Here is a 16,377-nt window from a genome sequence, read left to right on the forward strand (position 1 = left end):
ACAAAAAGAAGGGTGAGTGTTCACATGTCTCCCAAGGAGGATTGACAACTTCATTCACTAACCCCTACATTTCTGTTTTTTTGACATTACAGTGGGACCAGAACAGGATTACTACTAAGGCCATGATTGACACAGGATCTTGTGGAAATTATATGGATATATGTTTTGCTGCTTTAAATAAAATTCCTATTATTTCTAAACTCAAACCTGTCTCAGTAAGTCTTATTACCGGTGTTCCGTTATCCTCTGGTCCGATCACCGATCAGACACAAGCACTTCTAGTCACTATTAACGAGTCTCATAGGGAGACTTCTACCTTCGATTTAATACCTTCACCCCACTTTCCCATTGTGTTGGGACTTCCCTGGTTACACACACACCAACCAACCATAGATTGGAAGAAACGGTCCTTGACCTTCCCTTCTTGTTATTGCGAGGATACGTGTAACCTCCCGTTTTCCGGGAAGATTCTGTCTGTGGTGACAGATGAGATTGCACCACTATGTTATCAGGATCTTTCTGAGGTTTTTCTTGAGAAAAATGCTCAAACATTACCTCCTCATCGAGACTATGATTGTAGCATTGATTTACTCCCAAATAGCAAATTGCCGTTCGGTCATGTTTATCCTCTTTCACAGGATGAACTTGCCCATCTCAAAACCTATTTGGATGAGAACTTGGAAAAAGGTTTTATTAGACCTTCCACTTCTTCTACAGCAGCAGGACTCTTTTTTGTTCGCAATAAAGATTCAAGTCTCAGACCTATCATCGACTACAGGAAATTGAATGCCATCACAATAAAATATCGCTATCCTCTACCGCTTATCCCTGAGCTCATTGAGCAGGTGCGTGGAGCTACCTATTTTTCAAAATTAGACCTGAAAGGAGCATACAATCTCATTCGAATCCGTGATGGACACGAGTGGAAGACTGCATTCAGAACTAGATACGGATTGTTCGAATATCTTGTGATGCCATTCGGCCTATGCAATGCCCCTGCAGTTTTCCAACGATTTATAAACGATATTTTTAAAGACTTACTAGATGTCTGTGTTGTGGTATATCTGGACGATATACTTATATATTCACGGACCCTGTCGGAACACATAAGACATGTAAGACTTGTATTATCGAGATTGCTTGCACATAATCTTTATGTGAAGCTGAAGAAATGCTTGTTCCATAAAGATGAGGTACTCTTTCTAGGCTACATCATATCCAAAACAGGAATCGAGATGGACATGAGTAAAATATCCTGCATTCAGGATTGGCCTACACCAACTACACGCAAGGCGCTACAGCGATTCCTGGGATTTTCAAATTTCTACAGGAAGTTCATAAAAAACTTTTCTGCTATTGTGAGACCCCTCACACAGCTCACTAGCATAAAAATACCATTTAAATGGTCAGAAGAAGCAAATAAGGCTTTCCACTTGTTAAAGACAAGGTTTACTTCCACTCCCATATTACGCCATCCAGACCCATCCCTCCAATACATTCTGGAGGTAGATGCGTCAAACATGGCAGTAGGAGCAATACTCTCCCAACGACCTACCCACACTTCACCACTTCATCCAGTCGCTTTTTTTTCTAAATCCCTGAGCAGTCCCGAGATAAATTACCCCGTGGGTGAAAAGGAACTGCTTGCTATAAAATTGGCTCTGGAGAATTGGCGACATTTACTCGAAGGCACCCAATTACCAATAATTATATACACGGACCATAAAAACCTCCAATATCTTCAGACTAGCAAAACTCTCTCGCATCGACAGGTACGATGGTCACTATTCTTTCTAAGGTTTAACTTCCTAGTGACCTACACACCTGCAGATAAGAACAAAAAGGCGGATGCACTATCACGACTAACTGAAGAAAACTACTTTGAAATCCCTTCCGTTCCTATAATACCTCACAAACGCATTATTGGAGTTGTCCGTTCCTTAAAGGAAGAGGTTCTGCATGGTATAAGTTTGGATTCACCACCACCACAACTAAATACTGATGCAGAAGGCTTCCTCTACTACGACAAACTTTACATACCACCTACCCTACGCACCAAGATCTTGGAATTATCGCATGATGTGCCTATGGCAGGACATATGGGTATGACAAAGACTTTCAATTTGATTTCTCGACAATTCTGGTGGCCTGACATGAAAACATCTATACAAAAATTCGTCTCTTCATGCAATGTCTGTGCCAGGTCCAAAATTGACACTACGAGACCATCCGGTCTACTATGCAGTCTACCAATACCCCAAACTCCATGGGAGGTTTTGTCATTGGACTTCATCGTAGAATTGCCTCCTTCCAAAGGATTTAATACCATCTTGGTGTCAGTGGACCATCTGACAAAGATGGCACATTTCATTGCTATTCGCAGACTACCTTCGTCCAAACAAACGGCAGAACTCCTGATGAAACATGTCTTCAGATTACATGGTATCCCAAAAACTCTTCTGTCTGACCGTGGATCCCAATTTATTTCTAAATTCTGGCAAGAACTATGTCACATACTACGGATTGAGTGGAAGCTCACTTCTCCTTACCATCCGCAGACCAACGGACAGACTGAAAGAGTCAACCAATGCATCGAGCAGTATTTACGTTGTTACACTTCTTACCAACAGGATGATTGGTTGGATCTTCTCCCCCTGGCAGAATTTGCCTACAACAACGCAACTCACAGTACAACCAAGCAGAGTCCGTTCTACTTGAACTATGGGTTCCATCCCTCTATTCTCCCTCCACGCATCCTTCCCTCAAATAACCCAGTAGCCTCAGACTATCTTACCCAAATAAAGGATTCTCTGGGTTTACTAAATACTACCATTGCACACGCTCACAGTCAACAAAAGAAGTACTATGATCTTCGTAGAAGACCTTCTCCACAGTATACTATCGGGGACCTCGTTTGGCTCTCAACAAAAAACTTGAGACTGAAGATCCCTAGCAAAAAGCTTGGACCTCTGTTCTTGGGACCTTTCCCAATCAAGAAACTTATTGGAAAAGCTGCAGTGCAGCTTACATTGCCAATGGACCTAAAAATCCATCCCATTTTCCATGTGTCGCTACTAAAACCCCATGTTCCGGACCAAGGAATAAGGCCTAATATTCCACCTCCCCCTCCTGTACAAGTTGAAGGTGGAGAAGAATACGAGATAAAAGAGATTCTGGATTCTCGTATCTACAGAAGAAGACTTCAGTACTTGGTTAGATGGAAGAACTATGGGCCCCAAGACGACACCTGGCTAAACACCTCTGACATACATGCCCCTAGATTAATCCTCAATTTTCATGCGAGATACCCAGACAAACCAGCTCCAGAGGCCTTCAGGAGCAGGCCTTAAGGGGGGGGGGGGGGGGTATTGTAATGTTCCGGTACCTTTGGTACCCTAAATTACACTTTCCACAAGTGTATGCGCCCCACCATTTACTTTTGGAAAGGTGCGCATACACCTTTAAGACTGGAGCTGTCATCACCCAGCGCCGGACTAGATGGCTATTTAAAGCGCCGGTTCTCACTCACATGTGTTCGTTCAAACACCCTTACCTGGATGCTAACCTTGCTTGAAGCTTCCATGCTTGCAAGCTTACCTCGCTGACGGAACCTCGCCGCGCTGATCCCTGTATCCCGCTACTGGATCATCCGCCTCTCCTGAACCACCCTTCGGCTGTATCGCTAATAGTGCTAAGTACCCCGCAGGGGAATTCTCTATAAACTTATACTAAGCTTACACTATCTAGCTCTGCATAGTAAAGACTGTTTATCACATCTGCATAACTAGATTGCTAGCTCTTGAGACTACTGCTACTTTTCTGCACTGGGTTGATCTCTTTTGTATGTCCACCTGCTATTCTGTCATCTGCTACCATACAACATTGCTAAACCTTCCTGCATCCATCTGCTACTGTCTCACCTTCAAGTGTCTATCACCTACCACCTCCACTCAACCTATCCCTCAACCTTCATCATTGTGTAACCACATACATAAAGTCATTCTAGGAACCAGCTTGCTAATTGTGTGTATTTACTGGCTGAAATAAGACCTTCCACACATGATGAGTCATTGAGGTTGGGAATGGTATCTCAGCATATCTCTTACATGACTACTGACGTGGAACTATTTCTGCAGCTGAAAATCCACACCATATAAGAAACGCAGAAGCGTTACAGTATGAAATTGAGGTGGTTAGGATATCTAATGGTGGGGGAGTGTGGAGAGAACAAAGACAACACTGTCAGAGGAAAAAGGCCTGGGGTAGTGAGGTCCCATGAGAAAAAGTGTGACAACCACATTGGAGGTGAAAAAATGAGAGACAAGGGGCCATGGGAGAGGAGGGTTAAGAGATTTGAGGATTACAATATTAAAAAGAAGATGAGAATCAATGGGGATGTTTTAAGGAGGAAGATAGTGGCAGGAACATTCACCATGAAGATGAGACCAGGAACAACTGGGATACAGGTGAAGGTAAAGGGCAAAGCTAGCCATGCACAATTCATTTTTTTTAAACTAGCGATGAACAAAATTATTCCCCGTCCACACATTCGAGGTTGATGGGGAATCCTTCCCACTGTTCTTTTTATATTCTGAAAGCAGGGAACCTTACCCGCCGTCAGAATACAATGATCACTATTGCCATCTATCCTTGATTATGGATAGAGAAAAGAATAAAAAGGAAAATATATTGCAAATTGGCAGATGGGGAGACTTATCTTAAGCTGAAAGGAAATCATTAAATATATGCAAGGTGAAGAAACTCTTGGTAAAAGGATATGAGGCAGACAATAGTGGTGAAGTCATCATGCATGCCGGCAGACCAGAGCTGCGCTGCATTTTTTTGTGCTAGTTTTTATCTATGCTTGTGAGTAGCTACTTTTAATAAAAAATAAATGTGAGATTTTAGAAAATGCTATACTATGGGCTTCATTTCTTCTCTTAATATGTCTGAGCACTGGCAGGTCCTGTGATTGAAATAATACTGATGACAGCTTCATAGTGGGAGGATTTGTGCCTAATAATCTTTGCCCTGTGAAAGTAATAAAATGCAAGATGACCTCCAATACATTGAGGTCTGATACTCTGGTAAAAGGCCTTTTGTAATTGGTGGTGGTGGTGGCAACAATGCACAAGTTTCTGTTGAAGTCACACTTTTTATTCATTGCGGGCTTTCAATACTTTTTGGACGGCCTTTTAATATTTTTTACACACTGTTGGCTGATTTATAGTAATGTTTGTTTATTTCAATTATGATGTATATTAGTGGAGAACATTGGGATAGAAAAGGCGGGGCTTTGCGGGCCAGTGGGAGTAGAAGGATCAGAAACCAAAACCAATTATAAAATCAAAAATACATTTTATTATAGAAAGTAAAAAACAAAAAACAAGCATGGGTTACCATGCATGTATAATAGCACCGAAATAACATACAAAATTGTTAAAACCAAATTCTAACATCACTGTTTAAATAGAAACAAATCCCACAGGGGATTAGAGCGAACAACAAAGCCTGTGTAGGTGGATGATGGGTCTCAAAGCTGAATTCGGTCACGGTAGGTCCCCAGCAAGCCGACGCGTTTCGCTTTTGGCTTCCTCAGGGCCTGAGAGACCATAACAGACCGAGTGTTTCCCTTTTGAACAGTGACTTGTGTTAGGCGACAGGGCTATAGCGATGCATAGGCTGTTTGGAAGATAATATCTCCGTGTTCACCATATATACATTGTATAGGCATCAAACAGAAGTTTCTTGCATAAAATCTGATATATTAGATCCCAACTGTGTCATCAAGGTCAAGGCTTCTAAATACGACTCCACTTAAGCCTCTTGGGGTATAATGACCCCTCAGCGAATAGGTATCCTCTTCCTAGGTTTGTTCATCCATATGTGCGTTCACCCCCAGATCCAATCAATCTAGTGTATTATATTGCAACAACTTAAGCCAAGCTCAAGGGACCTTTTTCTGTGTAGTTAGTAGGGAGTATATCCCCAACCTTGTCCTAAATGACCTCTACTTAGATTAAACAGTACCTCAGGCAGGTAACAAGGGGCTCTATGTACATCTATCCAAATATATGGACCTGTAGTCCAGGGCTATCCAAGCCCTCTGTATGGTCATATGCTCGCCTCCTGCCTACAGTGTAGGCAGGAGGCGAGCATATGACCATACAGAGGGCTTGGATAGCCCTGGACTACAGGTCCATATATTTGGATATATGTACATAGAGCCCCTTGTTACCTGCCTGAGGTACTGTTTAATCTAAGTAGAGGTCATTTAGGACAAGGTTGGGGATATACTCCCTACTAACTACACAGAAAAAGGTCCCTTGAGCTTGGCTTAAGTTGTTGCAATATAATACACTAGATTGATTGGATCTGGGGGTGAACGCACATATGGATGAACAAACCTAGGAAGAGGATACCTATTCGCTGAGGGGTCATTATACCCCAAGAGGCTTAAGTGGAGTCGTATTTAGAAGCCTTGACCTTGATGACACAGTTGGGATCTAATATATCAGATTTTATGCAAGAAACTTCTGTTTGATGCCTATACAATGTATATATGGTGAACACGGAGATATTATCTTCCAAACAGCCTATGCATCGCTATAGCCCTGTCGCCTAACACAAGTCACTGTTCAAAAAGGAAACATTTGGTCTGTTATGGTCGCTCAGGCCCTGAGGAAGCCATAAGCGAAACGCGTCGGCTTGCTGGGGACCTACCGTGACCGAATTCAGCTTTGAGACCCATCATCCACCTACACAGGCTTTGTTGTTCGCTCTAATCCCCTGTGGGATTTGTTTCTATTTAAACAGTGATGTTAGAATTTGGTTTTAACAATTTTGTATGTTATTTCGGTGCTATTATACATGCATGGTAACCCATGCTTGTTTTTTGTTTTTTACTTTCTATAATAAAATGTATTTTTGATTTTATAATTGGTTTTGGTTTCTGATCCTTCTACTCCCACTGGCCCGCAAAGCCCCGCCTTTTCTATCCCAATGTTCTCCACTAATCTTCAACAGGGGTAAGGGCCTATCTTACACGGCATTTTTTGTTTATATGATGTATATTAGTATTAATGTTTATGATTGAAGCACAATTTAAGAGCATAGCGCAACACAAATTTTATTTTCATAAAAGGATATAAGGACGTGATTAATACTGTAAAAAAGAGAAATAGTATACAGAGATTATAAACCCAAGTACGCTAGTAATTTGCATCTTACTAAAAATACAAAAGAGCGTAACAGAAACCCGGGAAATCCCAGAGTGTCAGGGGTAGAGTCCCATACATCAAGGATATCTGAATATAATAATTTTGATCTACAACCTCTAGTTACTAGACATCCTTCTTATTTGAAGGATACAAGTGATATACTTACTCTTTTAGAGAATTTGTAATGTAAAGAGTGGTGGTTCCTGGTCACTTGTAACATAAAATCACTCTACACAGGTACTGAGCACACAAAAAAGGATTAATGCTGTAAGAAAAGTGCTGAAGGAGTCACAGGTAGACCAGGCTAAAGCTGGATCTTTATTGGAGGCCATAAAGTTAGTTTTTGGGAACAGTACCTTTGATGCAAACCTCTTTATGGGGGCCAGGATAAACCTCTTTATTAAGGGGAAGATCAGTCCTGAACTCATACTTTGGAGAAGATATATTGATGACACTTTTTCATTTGGGGTAGGAGCAAAGCCTCATTTCAAGAGGTTACCCAAAAGTTCAATAACCCAGACTGGAACCTGAAATTTGCAACTATTTATAGACAAAGTCAGGTAAATTTTTTTGATTTGAGCATCAGGATTATTGAGGGTAGGATTGAAACAGTAATTTACCGGAAAGAGACAGACCGTAATTGTCCTAGTGGATAGGTACCATCATCGTCCCTGGAATGAAGTCATCCCTAAAGGACAGCTTCTAAGGTATAGGAGGAACTGCTCATGTGATCACCTGTGATCAAAAACAGTCAGAAAACTTGAGATCTAAGCTTCTAGTAAAAAAAAATGTAAACCCGAGATTGTGGAAAGAGCATAAAGAGATTGCTTTGGAGACATACAGAAAAACCCTTCTGTGTGACAACGGGGGGGGGGGGATGAGGAGGAAGAAACCCCTATTTGTATTCTTCCTTATTGTGAAAGCAAGGGGACAGTTTTAACGATTATAAAGCAATATTGGTCCCTTCCTGGGAAGGCTCTGGTCCTCAGGACGATATTACCCCAAGGTCACTCCCTTGAAGGATTTTTTAGTGGGGAGTTATATTCAAGATAAAAAAGCCCCCTCTGAGAACATTTTGACTGGTGATAAAAACTTTAGGAAGTGCCATAAGTGTTAGACACACTAGGAATGACAGCGGGAATCATCATAACCATTAAGTGCAATTATACGGGAAAGCAATACAAGGAATACAAGATAAGGGACTTTTTTTACATGAGATGGCACCCAGGTAATCTATCTGATTGGGTGTGGTTTGCCATATGTGGCGAGAACTAAAGAAACATTGGTGAAATGCATGGAAGTGCATACTAGAAAAATATCTTAAATGACAAGACAGACTACAGCGTACCACAACACTTAAAATTCTGATAAGATGGTAACCCCAGAGAATGTAAGTAATTAATGAAACAAAGAGTGATACCGAAATAGAAGGAGATTTGATCATGGCATTAGATCAAAGGGAAGGAGAATGGATACAGTATACCACCTGAACCAAGAGATTTAAATGTAGATTTTAATTTAAAATGTTTTTATAAGTTATCTTTTACAAATAGGAGTGAGGTAAAAGTTGTTAGTTTAAGAACAGCTTAATAAGAGAAGTTTGATGTGTATTTTATCTTTTTGTTTTTACAAATATACTGTATTGGTATTATTCATTCTAATCTTTTAATATTGAGAATCTATTTTTATTATTTGCTTTTTAGTCCAACCCAAGTGAAAAAACTGTGAAAAATCTGTACCTAGTTCATAGGGTACTGATATTCCCATTTGGGTACCATAAGATGGTAATTGGTCGATCCCTAGTTACAGCCTTCAAAACATGTTGGGTTTTTGGTGAAAGAATGTGGAAAGTTAGCGGTTACATTCAGTAATCTGTCTTTTTTGTGTCAGAAATCTTTTATTTTTCTTTAAATGTACAAAATATCAGTCCATATCGGCCGATACTGATAGTAATCTGTCTTTGGGTGCCTGCCTTCGACAAGAGTTTATACTGGATGTGCTGGATGTGTATTTCTTTAAATGCACTAGTAACTTTGTAGATAGGATTTTATCTTTCTAAAAAAAAAAGGCATTCTTTATACTGTACAAGGAGAGTGCTTTGTCCCCCTATGTTTTGTGAGGAAAGTGGTGACCCCGACCAGAGGGTTATATAGCAGTGGAGCAGCATCAGCCTGAGGGTGGAAGAAAGTTTGAGGTCAGAAGCTGATTGCAAGATGGAGAAGCCCTGTGAGGGATTCAGGGTCCCATGAGTCATAAGGAACAACTCTGCCAGGTAGACAACACTGGATAGCATTGCAAATCAAGATCAGAGAGGGGAGCAGACCACCACTACTTATTGACAGCAAGGTTGGAAGAGAGATTTTTGCCGATTAAAGAGTCTGTAGGAGTCCAACATTGGCTTTTACCATCTGACTTGTGTGGTATATACTGTTTATTAACCTGAAGACACTTGGACTGCTGTCCAAACAGGTAGCTGTTTAATAGCGAATATGCTGTGCTGTTGAACAACAGACTTCAATGATAGGTTGTTTCCCCACGTAGTAAGTGTTTTTATATGCTGGGGTTATTCGGTGCTGGCTGACTTGGGTATTATTTGGTAAAATATTCATTGAAGTCATGTGAACTGTCTGGCAGCGGGGAGATCCAAAGTTGGGGCGACAAGGGAGGATACACTTTGATCTACAAACTTCTGCCTGCCTGGGTCTCCAGCAATATGGTTGCACAAGGGCAGTTCCTGAAATCACAATATACCGACGATATCTCACATTTGTGCAGTATTGGCAGTACAGACTAGCCACTACCTCTTATTTATGGGATCTCACCACCCAGGACCCAAGAACAAATTTGTAGTAGAAATGAAACCTCCCTGCTCACACTAATCTTTCCTTACTATACAGATGACTTTTACTACCTTTTCATTATACCTTTAAATGTTTGCAAATTTCTGCATTATAAGTTCATTGAAAGAAGGGCACTAATTAATTTTATCTATAGTGTTGGATAATCAAAATTAATTTCATTTAAGCAAAGTTTGTGTAAGCGGAGAGAGTGACACGAAAGCTGCAAAGTCTCTAGTACTTGGATTATATTAGCCTGATATGATGACAGAACACATTCACAAACCAAAATAGAAGTATGACTGATCAGCTGTGGACTCCAGCAACCATAGATTAACAGAAAAGAAAGTGTTACGCCATCCTTTTCTCAGAACAACATTTATAAATCAGCCTCTTTAACACAGCTGTCCAACACTTACTACTGCGAATTAGATTCCCATTTTATTATCTCATTCACGCCTGCAGGGCTCCTCTTGGCTTGGTCTATCTAATCATACTGCTCATTCCATTCGCAGTTCTCTCCATTTCCACAGTTTCCCAACAATCCTGAAATTTGAAATGGCTGAAAAAAGCTGATTGTGTAACAATGTTTAAGTCTAATAAAAAATGAGGGTTATATAAATGCTGCAGCCAAAACTGAAATCACTTGGGGAAATGCCTCTTTCCGATGTAAAGTAACTTCATTATTAACTCAAGTTGGTTAAAAATACACAGTATAAATCAGGGGTCTTCACATTTTCAGAACAAGAGCCACATCATATATTAGGGGGGTGGGGTGAAAAAGGTTTTTTAAATGGTTCCCATTTCATCCAGGAGTGCCCATCAGATTCCTCCCTGTTATCCCAGTGCCCATCAGATTCCCCCCTTTTATCCAGGAGTGTCCATCATGTACCCTCTTTGCAACCAAGACTGCCCATCATATTTCCTCCTTTCATCCAGGAGTACCCAACCCCCCTTACATCTATGTGTGCCCAGCAGAGATCCCCATTACATCTATGTGTGCCCAGCTGAGATCCCCATTACATCTATGTGTGCCCAGCAGAGATCCCTATTACATCCATATGTGCCCAGCAGAGTCCCTTCTACATTTCAGAGTACAGAGCAGCAGGTGGAAGTTACAAATCAGAGCGGGTCTTGCTCTCCTATAAAATCTAGGGGCAGGGCAATCGTGTAATTGGGTTTTAGGATGCTGGTGATCCTTGAAACCAACTACGGTGGGGAGGGAGAGGGGGATCTGCACTGAGGTGATAGAGGCTCACAGCTGGCTGGCAATGGACAGGCCAGATGTATATTACAATACACAGACCAGCACATCTACTGCCAGCGAGCCAGGGTATTTTCACAAATAGTTAATGTGGGTCGGCTAAAAGCTTGTAGTAGGGCGGATGTGGCCCATGGGTCATTGCTTGGAGACCCATGGTATAAATTGTATATAAAAAATATTTCCTCCCTAATGCTAAATAGTAACCTTTTTTTTCCTAAAAAAGTTACTTTTTTGCCCTAGGCCTTCTTATGCCCTAATATGGCCCAGCAAGTACCAATGAGAACATAATACAACAGATAAAAAGAAAAAGTATACTACTCACCATCATTTATTCTTCCTGATAAAGATTCAGCACTGAAGCCAGCAAATACTATAGTGTGCACTGCACCGATTCTGGCACAGGCTAACATGGATGCCACAGCTAGAGGTGACACAGGCATGTATATAGCCACCCTATCCCCCCTCTGTATGCCATGCTTCTTCAACGTGTTGGCAATTCGGCACGTAGTATCAAGAAGCTCTCTGTAAGGAAACAATGAGATTACTAGTCTTAAAACTTTGTTAGAATTTAATTTTTCAACATTGCAAGAACTTAGTACATTTGTGTTTTTACAAGCTGAAATTCTGGTCAACTTGTTAATGTTTCTAAACATTTCCCCACAAATACCAGACCCCATGAAATCAATGAAATATCAATAAATGTTATAATAAAAAGATGAATTTCACGTGCAGATATGTTATACATAGCTACTACGGTCCAACCTGGCACAATATAACTATGTACAGTATATACACCACACCTTGCTGATGCCCCAGGAAGCTGGAAAACGCTGAAGTACTGTAGGCAGTGGGCACCACTACTCCACTGATCTCCATTTGCTTCCAGGTCCCACTGTTTTTTTTTTTTGTTTAATAAATATTTATTGAAGACTAAACGCAAATACAACTAAATGCAAAGGAAACAACAGTACATGTAACGTACACAATATAAAAAAAGTAGAACCATAAGTTCTCAGGAGTCGGAATACAAAATTTATAACTGGACAGGTGATCAATTAGGTTATCTAGCATCCCGGTCCGGGCGCTGAATCTCCTAATCAAGTCCGACTAAGTAACGAAAACAGTACCACAGAATTTTTGGTAACCAAAAGCATCTACTTTTTTGTTTTTTTGTTTTTTTGTAGAAAAGAAGAAGAGAAGATAAGATAGAAAGAAAAGGAAAAAGACAGGAAGCAAGAATAAGGTACTGGACTGTATTGGCACAACACACGTTACAAATTAGTTGACAATATCATAAGTATTAAGAGTAGAACACCTTTAAACAACAACATCAACAGAGGTCAAAGTCTGGGACCTTGCGTATTGAGGTATAAACAGAAGTCTGCTTGAAAGCGAACCAGGGGGCCCATATTGTATAATGAGATTTGGTGTCTCTCTTAGTTACATATGTGAGGTCTTCTAAGCGACAGATATCATCAACCCTTTGTAGCCAGTGCTTTAAGGAGGGAATCTCTGTTCGTCCCCAATAGAGCGGAATCAAAGATTTAGCTGCCTTCAGCAAATGGGGTGTGAGAGAGTATTTATATCGGCCTACTGGTTGGCTTGTACAGTGAAATAAAATAGACCATGGGGTGTAAGTGAGCGGGAGGTGGGTAATTAATACTAAAAATCCGACTTCTGACCAATATGAGCGAATGCATGTGCATTCCCACCACAGGTGAGCATGAGACGCTATGCTCCCACATCCCCTCCAACACAACGGGGAGCTGGCAGGGAACATCCTATGAAGCTTCACTGGGGTGTAATGACATCTGGAGAGGTCCCACTGTTATATTGTGAACACAGGAGGTCCACCACTCAGGATGGGAGCCATTCAGAGAATACATTACATTTTCTAAATAAATGCAAACTGTTCTATGATTGGACGAGGTGGAAAGTGTGACATCAGCGCCCCTCCTCCATTTTAACTGCCAGATTCTCTGATAGGTTCACCTGGACCAAGCGGTGTTGGGGAACATGTTTGTATGTCAGCTCAGGGAGCCATGCTAAGCTGTAGGCCTAGGGCCAGAGTAGTGCTGCTGCAAATTCATGCTCTTTTTGTTTTTTTATTACAAATTTTCATGCTTCATGCATTATTTTGTAGGAGAAAGAGTGTTATCCACTTCCCGACAGTATGCTGTATATTTACGATCTCAAGGCAGCTCTCCTGGGCAGGATCACATACCTGTACGTGATCCTGCACTTACAGGTCTGGGGTGTGCACCTGCACTGCCGGCGACCCGCTCCCACTGTGATTGGACACAGCAGCAGCCAATCAATGGGTCAGGAGGACGTGATGTCCACTGGGACCTGCCGATCGTTTGGGACACAGACAGAAAGGTGGTCTGCGATGCCCTGTAAACAAGGCAAATCGCAGTTCTTTGAGAAGGGTAGGTTGTGATCCTGTGTTCCTGCAAAGCATAGTACAAACACCTCACACAGTGTACACAAGCACAGGTTAGGCACACAGTTAACCCCTTGATCGCCCCCCGATGTTAACCCCTTCCCAGCTAGTGTCATTAGTACAGTGACACTGTATTAGTATTAGTGTCACTGGTCCCCAAAAAGTGTCACTCAGTGTCCGATTTGTCTGCCGCAATGTCGCAGTCCTGCTATAAGTCGCTGATCGCCGCCATTGCTAGTAAAAAATAAATTAATAAATAGAAATTCCATAAATCCATCCCAAAGTTTGTAGATGCTATAACTTTTGCGCAAACAAATTACTGTACGCTTATTGGGATTTATTTTACCATAAATATGTAGCAGGATAAACAATTTTCTACAGGTCTAAATTTATGAAGAAATTAGATTTTTCCAATTTTTTTATTGGATGTGTTTTATAGCAGATGGTAAAAAATATTGTTGTTTTTTTTTTTTCCCCCCAAATTGTCAGTTTTTTTTGTTTGTAGTGCAAAAAATAAAAACCACAGAGATGATCAAATACCACCAAAATAAGCTCTATTTGTGGGGGAAAAAAGGACATACATTTTATTATTGTACAGCATCACACGTCCGTGCATCTGTCAGTTAAGTTAACGCAGTGCCGTGTTGCAAAAAAATGGCCTGGTCAATAAGGGAGGTAAAACCTTCCAGAGCTGAAGTGGTTAAACACAAAACCCTGCCAAAAACACATGTACAAGTGCTTCTCATCCTTTTTTCATGGCACTGAAGTGTATAAGGCCAAAAACACACTATGCTGCCCCAAAAGAAGCACGTCCAAAAATCGCATTGCAACCATGTTGCATTGATGTGTATGGGCACCATAGGGAATAATGTGATTTCTATTGTCTTGCATTTCAGCGCAACAGCAGATGCAGGGGAACTTATTTTGTGAGCAAGGCCTAAAGCTGGAGGCTGCTGCACATTTGGCAGTGCTATGGAGCCTATTGCTGACTGTTGTTACCCCCAGAAAGAGGAGCTTTCCCTGGAACAATAGACTTTTGTGGTCTTTTATAAAGCAGTTGGATCCCTGGACACTTTTTTGCTGGAATAAACAATTTTCAGCATGTGATCTTTGTTGCCTCTGCATCGATCCCCACAATATTTACTATACAGTATATTATACTTTATATTCTATAGGATAAAAGGAAGAATGTAAATGAAGGGCACCTCTTGTTACCTAAAACATAATCTAGATGTCATTTGCTAACCTGCACTAGGCAGATATCAGCTTAAATCTGATTGGTTGTTGGAAAATACTAACAATTCCCCTCCAGGTCCTTTGTTACTTTTTTATTTTACTGATGTTTGGGCTAAGAATACTTGCCTATGTCTCGTTTTAATGCAATGTGTGCAGTAATAACATTTATCATAAATGTGTAACCAAATGTTCTTAGTGTGACTTATGTCCTTTGTTTTTATGTTCTTCGGAGCAGGTGGAGGCACAAATCATATCTGTTGTATAAACATAACAATGTATCCAAGCTTTATATTTAAGTATAATTCTCTGTTTAGTTAACGTTTTGACAGCAGATAAAATTTTGGGTACTTTCTCCAGGATGATGTTGCAATAAAAAAAATGGATCATACTATTACATACGTGTGGCATTCTGCCATTTGAACACTGATATTGGTTCATTGAAGACCAACCTTGCATCTTTTTTGTTGATTGGCAGAAAGTAAAAGCCACAAACATTTTACCCTATGCATAGAGTTGCTCTCCAGATTAACATAAACTAAACATAAATAATGCAGAAAACACACACTATATATAATGCACATATATACACTTGACAAAATTATCGAGACGTCTGCTTTTACATGCATATGAACTTTAGTGGCATCCCAGTCTTAGTCCGTAGGGTTCAATATTGAGTTGCTCCATCCTTTGCAGCTATAACAGCTTCAATTCTGGGAAGACTGTCCACAAGGTTTATGAGTGTGTCTATGGGAATGTTTGACCATTCTTCAAAAAGCACATTTGTGAGATCAGGGACTCATGTTGGACGAGAAAGCCTGGCTTGTAGTCTCCGCTCTAATTCATCCCAAAAGTTTTCTATTGTGTTGAGGTCAGTTAAGTTCCTCAACCCCAAACTGACTCATCCATGTCTTTATGGACCTTGCTTTGTGCACTGGTGCGCAGTCATGTTGGAACAGTAGGGGCCATCCCCAAACTGTTCCCACAAAGTTGGAAGCATGAAACTGTCCAAAATGTTTTGGTATGCTGATGCCTTAAGAGTTCCCTTGACTGGAACTAAGGGGCCAAGCCAAACCCCTGAACAACAATCCCACATCATAATCCCACTTCCACCAAATTATTTGGACCAGAGCACAAAGCAAGATTCATAAAGACATGGATGAGCGAGTTTGGGGTGGGGGAACCTAGCTGGCCTGCACAGAGTCCTGACCTCAACCAGACAGAGTGGAGACTGCGACTTTGCAACTTTGTGGGAGCAGTTTGGAGATGGCCCCTTCCTGTTACAACATGACTGCGCACCAGTGCACAAAGCAAGGTCCATAAAGGTATGGAATAGCGAGTTTGGGGTGGAGGAACTTGACTAGCCTACACAGAGTCATG

The 16,377-nt window shown here is 41.0% G+C and overlaps 1 protein-coding gene across 1 annotated transcript in view; it reads right to left on the reverse strand.

The window, feature by feature from the left end:
* ACSS1 (acyl-CoA synthetase short chain family member 1) overlaps nucleotides 1-16,377 on the reverse strand; it is a 243,539-nt gene that overhangs the window by 155,639 nt on the left and 71,523 nt on the right. The window contains exon 3 of the mRNA XM_082252543.1: nucleotides 11,644-11,843. Coding sequence (XP_082108669.1) covers nucleotides 11,644-11,843 — 200 coding nt within the window. The remainder of the gene's footprint in view (nucleotides 1-11,643; nucleotides 11,844-16,377) is intronic.

Source organism: Pelophylax lessonae (assembly GCF_965119305.1).
Source record: "Pelophylax lessonae genome assembly, chromosome: 3".
Lineage (NCBI taxonomy): Eukaryota > Metazoa > Chordata > Amphibia > Anura > Ranidae > Pelophylax > Pelophylax lessonae.